Source organism: Dermacentor silvarum, chromosome 6, assembly GCF_013339745.2.
Source record: "Dermacentor silvarum isolate Dsil-2018 chromosome 6, BIME_Dsil_1.4, whole genome shotgun sequence".
NCBI lineage: Eukaryota > Metazoa > Arthropoda > Arachnida > Ixodida > Ixodidae > Dermacentor > Dermacentor silvarum.
In genome coordinates, this window is record NC_051159.1 from 113,181,045 (window position 1) to 113,189,519 (window position 8,475).

The window sequence follows — 8,475 nt, forward strand, 5'->3', positions numbered from 1 at the left end:
CCTTCGGGATATGTCGCGACAGTTCGCTGCCGACGCCGTTTCTCCTTCTTGGACATCGACGCTGGCTTCATCCAAAATTGGGTAGTTTTTTGAAGGTTTTCCAAAAGCTACCGTGTTCATTTTTTAACAGCTTTCATTGGTCTGTTTTCTAACTTCAGCGTCACGAACGCGTACTCCCTTCACGGTGTAAGCGCGTCATTTCTCGAAGCTTGCGCCGGGAAAGCATCTAAGGAGTCGAAACTGAAACAAGCTCAAGCGTCAACACGAGAGCCATTGTGTATTCCTACCACGTCTTTGAGGCACGCGAGCGACTGCTTGAAAACTTCCTCACGTCTGGGCGCTACACCAGCTGACGTCATGCTTTATATCGCTGTTGTCGGATTCAACAATGAGCTTGCCCCATGCGGCTTTTGTTTGTAAATTTCCGTACTGTTCATGGAAATGGACCTCGCGAGAAGCGATGCCGAAACAATATCCGCGTAACGTGGGGGCAAGAAAATGGCCGACCTCTGGAAACGTTAACCCGTGGTGATGGGCCTCGTGATTTTCTGCAACAAAGCGTTGACATCAGCAATTCTTAAGCCTCGTTTTAACGCAAACAGTGCAGTTCACTATTCGCCTTCGCTGAAAGAACGAGCACTGTTTGCATAGCGTTTCGTATTCCATTCTCAATCTCGTGCTTCAAGACAAAGTTTTCGCCATCGTACATCTTTAGGTTAACGAAGTACTCCGGCAGCATACCAAATATTTGACTTCGTGTGGATAACCGTCGGTATAAAATATGGTCCTGCAGCATAGGTAGCTTTAAACCGACATATGCATTGCGCACGAGATTGTCGGCACACACAATAAACAATAAAAAATTTCACATGCAAAGGCCGCATGGTGGGTGCTGCTTCTTCTTTCTGAGTTTTTTACTGGCTTCTTCTTCCTTGCTCTGCTTCAGTTTGATTTTAGACTCAGTGTGCATAATACTTAAAGTGTGCGTTGTACTTGAAGTTTTGTATGTAGAAAGTTTCTATAAAGGTGTCGTAGTGTAATATTTTGTGCCTATGTGCGAGGTGTGTCCCGGCGCCATCTAGCAGATTCCAATGATTACTTATGAAGCATGTTGTTGCTGGCGGCCAATTTTGGTTCATCGATAGCAACGTTTTTCTTATCGTGCTTGTCACATGCATCTTGAAGAAATTATTCTTGTGTTGCGTACTCACGGTCCTCTTTTCTGAGCTGAGAGGCTCATTCACAATACTTCTCGTTCATAAAAGCTGTTTGCCATTGGCCGGTCGCGTTCGCCACTGATAGGTACAATGTCGCAATTGGCTGTCATCTCTTCTTAGAACCAGTTCCAGCACAACCTCTTTGTGAAGACAGGCCCTGGTCTAATGCTACGAATGTGTTCACACAGCCGAGATAACATTGGTCATTGAGGTCATTGAAGGCTAACATTGGTCATCTAATAAGTGCTTCCACAAAGCCACAGCAAAAACATTTGCTATTGCTGCAAACAAGGCCGCGGTTTGCTTGCATATTGACGCGACTGAGTGCGCTTATCAACGAATGTGAAAGCGAAGCGCCTCACATTGCGATTCAGAGTTAATACCTCTTTTTATATCATAGCCTTCTGCTTTTTTTGTTAAGCGTAAGCATTTCTATGCCTACCAAACGAGAGAACTGTGCGTCCGTCCGTCCTTCCGGTAAGACGATCGCTTTCAAGATATGGGCAAGCGCGCCTCTCTTCATCGCGAAGCGGCGAAAACACAGCGAGTGGAGCCATCAGATGTCGGCACACACTGTGCGCTTCGCAGATCGCTTTCAAGACACGGTCCGCGTGGCCGTGCCAGAGTACGGTTGATCGGTCCGTGCCGCCGCTGGAGTCCTTTGATCACGGTTCATAATGGTACGACACGGATGGACAAGGCGCTAAAGAGCGATAACGGCTTAGGATGATCATAACGTCATCTGCGCACGTGGCGCTGCCACCTGCAGCCCTTTGCTCGCGTAATCAATGCACCTTGCGCCACCGTCCGTACCAGTCCGCGTCGCCGCAGCGCTGTCGTTTGTACTGGCCGGATCAAGTGTCATAACTACAATAATGACACCGGGCTGCGTGGACATGAACAAGTGGCACAATGCTTACGTATACTCAGACAACTAATTCCCATAGGAGTTTCTGCGTGAACTTTTTTTTATGCGTTGGGGTGTCGCGCCAAATGGATGAAAGGTCAAGACAATCCTTATGCGCAGAATGTCTACCGATTAATCTAGCCACGCTTGAAAATAGTGGAAATATAAATTGCGGGTGCGGCGCTCGTGATTGTCTCTGAATGCTATCGCAGTAAAAAAGACGTGCTCTGCCGCGAGATGCCAAAGACATGCTATGGCGTATCAGCGATCTGCACACTGCCGTTGGGCATTTCATTGGCTATAGGTGGGGCGAACAAAGAGGTGCCGGCCAGCCACAGCGTTCGCTTGATGTGTTCCGCTAGAAATAGGTCAGCTACACTTGGGCCGGTATTTTGCAGCGATGCCTTTAATGTGATAATGCCTTTTCGCGCTTATCGCGCTTTGTCAGTGGTCAGAGCGACGGTCCGCTCGCGTTATCAACGTTGATATCGTGAGCGGACCGTCGCTTTGACCACTGAGAAAGCGCGATAAGCGCGAAAAGTTATTATTACTTTAAAGGCATCGCTACAAAATAGCGGCCTTGGAAAACGTTTTTGAAACGATAATCATGACATTTCACAATAATCAAACTTTAGGCGAGCGGCCATTACAAGCAGTTCGACGAGAATACAATTACGGGGAACAGGGGGGATAGAGAGCTTTTAGTAAAGGGGAAGTTGGCTTTTCTGAAATGCACAATTCCCCCAAAATATGGCGACCCGCACAATGTTACAGTGGTGATTACTGGGAAGCTAGTGCGTATTTTATTGATTTCGTGCGTTCAATATGATGGTAAAAAATTCACGAAAGCCAGGACAGTGCACTAGCCGAACATTATTCAGCTATCAAGCAATACGCCATGCCACTTTGTTTTAGGCAATGGTCCTCGCGGTAAAGCCTGCGTCACACATTTCCGAATTCTGTAGCGTACTGAGCAAAATGCACACCGCAAAAAAAAAAAAAAGGTGCTGGGAAAAAAAAGACGGGACGAAAGAGCGCTGACCTCTAATCTTGCCCCTCATTTCTTCCCGCGCCTTCATGTGCCCAGTTTGCGCAGTACACTACAGAATTCAGTATGAACCAGGTAGCCTGTAAAAAAGTGCTTCTTGAGCACAATTCTCAACGGTCCATTACGCGTGCTAATTGCTTTGTGTTTGCAAGCACGCAATCGTAGCCTTATGTGGCTCCTATCAAACCATGCCAGAGAGGTGCTAGTCACATTGTTTGTCGATGCCGGACAGCGGACCGATCTCTGCCGTACAATGTTTGTCACCCGTTCATCCAGCTGATCTCAGAAGTTGTAGGCTCTGACGGTCAGTAAATATTTATTCGCAGCAGCGTCAGTGCGTCTTAAAATAGCTCTTGGAACGGAAAACAGAGCCGGCGTGGAGATCTTCCGTGCGCCTACGCCGGGATGTTTTCATTGTACACCGTAAGAAAGCAATCGAATACGTGCAACGGATGTCTTCGCGGAAAAATAAAACACGTCACACTAGCAGGTATTAGCTGGATTATTCTGAATTTCATTGAACTCATGGACGTACCTTGACACATGGTGCGGTCTACGTTCTACTAAAACGAAACACTCTCATACGACCTGCTGCCTCTAACAAATTTAGGCAGGCACGTCAGACGTATCTTTGGCCACAGACCTTCGCAATGTATTAGTGCTACTGCTAGGGCGTAGATAAGTGCAAGTTTTATATGTCAAAAGCCTTTCTTCTGGTGCTGCCCGATTTGCAAAGATGGAAATTAAATAAGAGGTCATGCATCTATATATATATATATATATATATATATATATATATATATATATATATATATATATTCTTAAATTTTGCACACGGTTACGTACGTCAGGTCTAAGCAGACAATGGTGGCCTTATCGCATACAATTGGGCGACGTTTACACATGTTCCCATGTGTCTTGACTCAAGTTTACATACGTGGGATACACATTGTTTACCCGAAGAACGAACATGGCCAAACATGCGCGGTGCAAGCACCGGAAGTTGCACTCCAGTTCAAATTGTACAAGTTTTCCGAAGATGTAAATTTCAAGGTCAGGCAGCCTAACTGCGATACGACCGATTTGCAGAAGTTCATTTCAGCACAGGCTCTCTCGCATTACTTGAAAACGTCAAATTAACAGTTACATAACTAAAGGGACATCTAGACAAAACCTTAACAGTTTACTTTTCAGAAGCAACATACCGGATGTAGGAGATGCAGAAGCCACATCTCGTGTTTTTATTTCCTATGACTTCTCACAAGAAAAGTTTTTTACGAATTTGCCAAAGGAAGTGCATGAAGTAGCGTATTCAGCTAAGCTAATGAGATCCTGAAGAAGACTCCGGTCACATTTAAAACGGGTGAATCACCAATGCCTCCACTCCTTTTCCATTGAAAAAGATATGCCTCTAGTGCTCTGCACCGAAATATTTTTGCTCTAACCTAAATTTCTTGACTCCACAAGCCGTGGTTGAAATCCGCATGCAGAGACATGCACTTAACTACGTGCAGTCTTTAAGACATCTAGCTTTTGTTATCGGGCGCTATCATTTCCACAGTGCCACGTCTATCCAATGTGTAGACGGGATACCACGGAAGTAATAGCGCTAAGTAGTGTACGCAGTTCAACGGGCATGAAGGGCAAACACAAAATCTAAGGAGACCAGTACACCACTACAATAAACCTCATTACGAATAAGTTAGGATGTGAGGGGTGGGGGGAGTGATCACTGGTTTTAAAGAAATTGGAGATGCAAAAAAAAAGTATTTTCGAGAGAGCATTGACATAACCTCACCACTGGTGACATCATTGCATAAAATATCCCTCTCCCTCAAAAGTTTTCGGAACACGGGATCCGAGTAAAATCTAAATTTCGTTGCAGCCTAGGCAAAGATCCTTCAACCTAAACGTATAGTTGATACTTCTTCGTACAGCCATCATATTCCTGACATCCATTTCACACTCTGGGGTGAAGTCGCAAGAAAATTGAACTTATTCTCATTTTCCGTGCTCCGAACTATTCTGAGGGTGGCTGTACATAATTTTGTGGTTACTATTTGGGCTTTGTGCATACTGTTTTATGCAGAAACATTTTACAAGGTATTGTATGCAAAATGAGGGTAATTCTCTTTTCAAAACGCATGTAGCTCATTTATTAGTTTACAGTCAACATCCATGCAACTGTCGCCGTCTGTACCGTCATAAGAAGGCGCTTCGGGAACTCTAATGCTATGCGGAACCACCTGTCTCTCCTTTGGCGTTATCTTCCAATACACCTATCATACCGACTCGGTAAAAAATACATGGTCGCAGGGTCCTATTACGCCATTCTATCTTCACATAAGAGCGTCTCTCTGCCTGGTCTTATCGATAAATATCATCATGTAAACACGTTGCTGCACTCACCCATCTCGTCGATCTTGGGCGTCAGCGCCAGGGTGATGCCGATGAGTAGCAGGGCGATGGTGAGGATGACCGCGCTCACGGTCACCACTATCATCTCGGCTTTCTTGTCACGCTTGCCGTCTCCCTCCTGGCTGTCCTCGTCGTTCTCGACCTCACCGGGCTTCCGCTTCCTCTTGTGCCTACGCTTCCGGTCGTCCTTGTCGGGCCGTGCCAATCCGGACCAGGCACCCTCGGAGCGCGCCGTGGCCACGGTGTCACACTCGGACGCGAAGTCGTCGTCGACTTCGACCACGAGCCTGCTGCTCTGGCAGCGACTCGCCGTTGGCTCGTCCGACCGGGATGACCGGCTGTGGGTCGAGGAGTGGCGGTGGTGGTGGTGCTTGCGCTGTCGCCGCTTGTGCCGGTGCTTGTGGTGGCGACGCGGCTGGCTGTCGCTGCGCGACAGCTCGCCTTCTTCGAGGGCGGACGACCCCGATGCGTCCTGTCCCAACCAGGCCGCGACGCGGCTGTCTCTGTCGGTGGCGTCGTCCGTCCCGTCGCAGTCAGTGATCACGATGCGGCACTCGTCTCCCTTCGGCACTCTCGCTTTGGCGTTGCCCGCGCTCGGCATTCGGGCGTCGACGACGTTCGGGCAGTCTTCGGCAGCTTTGACGGCCGGAGAGCTCATCGCTCCCCGATACAACTGAACGCCGCTTTGCCGCGGGGCGAACTTCGGCTCCACTTCTCCTCGGAGAGCGCTTGGTCGATCGACGTTGTCGTTCGGCGGCAATGTCATAAAACTTGGGTTTCGGTCGTCGTCGCGGTCTCTAAGTGGTGGCCACACTCGTTGTTCGGTAACTGCTCGATGTAAGGATGCAGGTCACGTCCTGGTGCAATGGCTGAAGACGGCAGCACTGAAACACTCTCTTCGAGCTGCATGTTCGAGGCCCACCATCGGAGTCCCTCCGCGTCGCTTTTCAATCGATGATCATTAAAACCGCCGTGCGGCGCCTCCGGTCCCTCTCGAGCGTCGATTAGGCTGATTGACTCAAAGTTCCTCCGGCGAAGAATAACAGCACCAGCTCTGTTATCCGCCTGTCTACCTGATAGCGCCACCCGGAGGGGCCCTAATTGTCGTTTCAAGCGGTGGCGACACTTCGTCGAACGCCCCGCTCTCGTGTCGGTCACGTTATGCCCGAAGCGCGCAGTGTGGTACCCTTGATGGCCTGTTTTCTTGTTTGCGCTTTCCCCGGATCGCTCGCTATCTTTCGCGCCTTTGTTTGAACGAGGGATTGCCGAAAATGAGGTCGCTACTGGACAATTATGAGCGGTTTTCCCTGGAAAACATACTTGAAGCAAACTTTAGGCGAGCCTTTCGTATGTTATGTTTTTCTTTCTCTCCTGATCCAAGCAACGTTTCCTTTTTTAGAGCTTCGCCTCTTCCCGTTACGCTGCGAACATAATCGCAAAATCAATATTGCCGTCCTAACCTACTCGCCGCTTCGAGGCGTGGTTTCCATCGTTCGTGAGTGCCTAGTATTACCTAAGTGATAACCGGCCCGTATTTCCTTTCCGCGACAAGTATAATTTTTCAGTTATCTACAACGTAATATGCTTTATCATTCTTGGCTACTTTATGCCTACACTGGTGATGTACTGATAAATTCGCTTTGTCGTTTTCCCCCGTGTAATGGTGTCTCTTTTCCTTAAGCCAGAAAAATGAGTTGCTTAGCGCTCTTCCTGGCACGTTTATTCTAATAAAAAACAAAAAGAAAAGCAGGAAGCAGTTCTACAAAAGAGTCAAGCAGCTGGGCTTTCTTTTTCCTGTTCCTGCTTCCTGTCGTGAAGGATTCGCGGCTGTTATTCGTCTTGATTACGGCTACCTGTGCCTTCTTCTTCGAACCCCGCCATGGACGGAGGGATACTTTTTCAGCCCTGTTGGCTTATTTCCTATACTGCGCCTGTACCGTATCGCTTAAGTCACTGTATCTTCATCCCTGGACCCTGCTTAGTTTCTTCAAGAACAGTGCCACGCTCCCGAATACAAGTGTATTTCGCATACAGTTTTTTTTTTTTACTTTATATTGCAAGAGCAGCAACGTCTTCCCATGAACAGATACTCTTACCAAGCAGTGGTCCCTGCTTGGAAAGTGTGTCTATTTGAGTGCTTTCTTCCTTTCTTACTTAAGCAAAATCTATTGAAGGTACTAGCTGTCTTTTTTTTCTGGGGAATACTTATGCCGTTTTAGACAACAAAAGCAACTGTTGCTGAGACTCTGACAAATTGTGCCGCAAGAAACTATCGCTAGGGGTTGCCTGCACGGCTAGCGAGCGAGCACCCTTTCCAAGTATCTACAAAACAAACTACAGTCATAAACATTTGTAATAAATATGTTGTCAGTTCCTTTGTTTTCTTTTACCGGCCAAGTGCTCGCAAGACTTGTCTTATTTTGTTATCGCCCCAAACTCGATACAGTCGCTTTTTGCGTGAGCATATGGAATAAACAACAACGCAGACGAAACAAAAACATGTAATATAGTCAGCAACACGTTCAGTGAAACCTTTAAACGGTAAAAAAAAAAAAACAAGGCGCTCGGACCTCAGCTCTTATCGATTTCAGCAGGTCGCTGGACGTTAGCGCTCTCTCTTAAATTTTTTTTTTCTTTTTATCTAAGTAGATTTTACGAGCGTCCGGTTGGTTCTGCTGCCAACCTGGCTCCCTCCTCTTCTCGTTTGCTTTTCTACTTTTCACTGCGAAGAGCAGATTCAGGCACTCGCCACGCTCTGCGATCGTAAAGCGCTCAGACCACAGCGGTTGCTGACGTAGGCCGGGTTGACTATGACTTCGAGTCCTCGTACTCTCCGTACAATGGCCTTAACCCGTTTCCTATACGAGGTTTCTTTTGTATTGTGA

General features: G+C 47.4%; 1 protein-coding gene across 1 annotated transcript in view; it reads right to left on the reverse strand.

Moving 5' to 3' along the window:
* The window catches only part of LOC119455854 (uncharacterized), a 95,037-nt gene extending 86,948 nt beyond the window's left edge, over positions 1–8,089 (reverse strand). The window contains exon 1 of the mRNA XM_037717366.2: positions 5,582–8,089. Within this exon, the coding sequence (XP_037573294.1) occupies positions 5,582–6,356 (775 nt within the window). The 5' untranslated portion in view covers positions 6,357–8,089. The remainder of the gene's footprint in view (positions 1–5,581) is intronic.
* Positions 8,090–8,475: the final 386 nt, after the last annotated feature.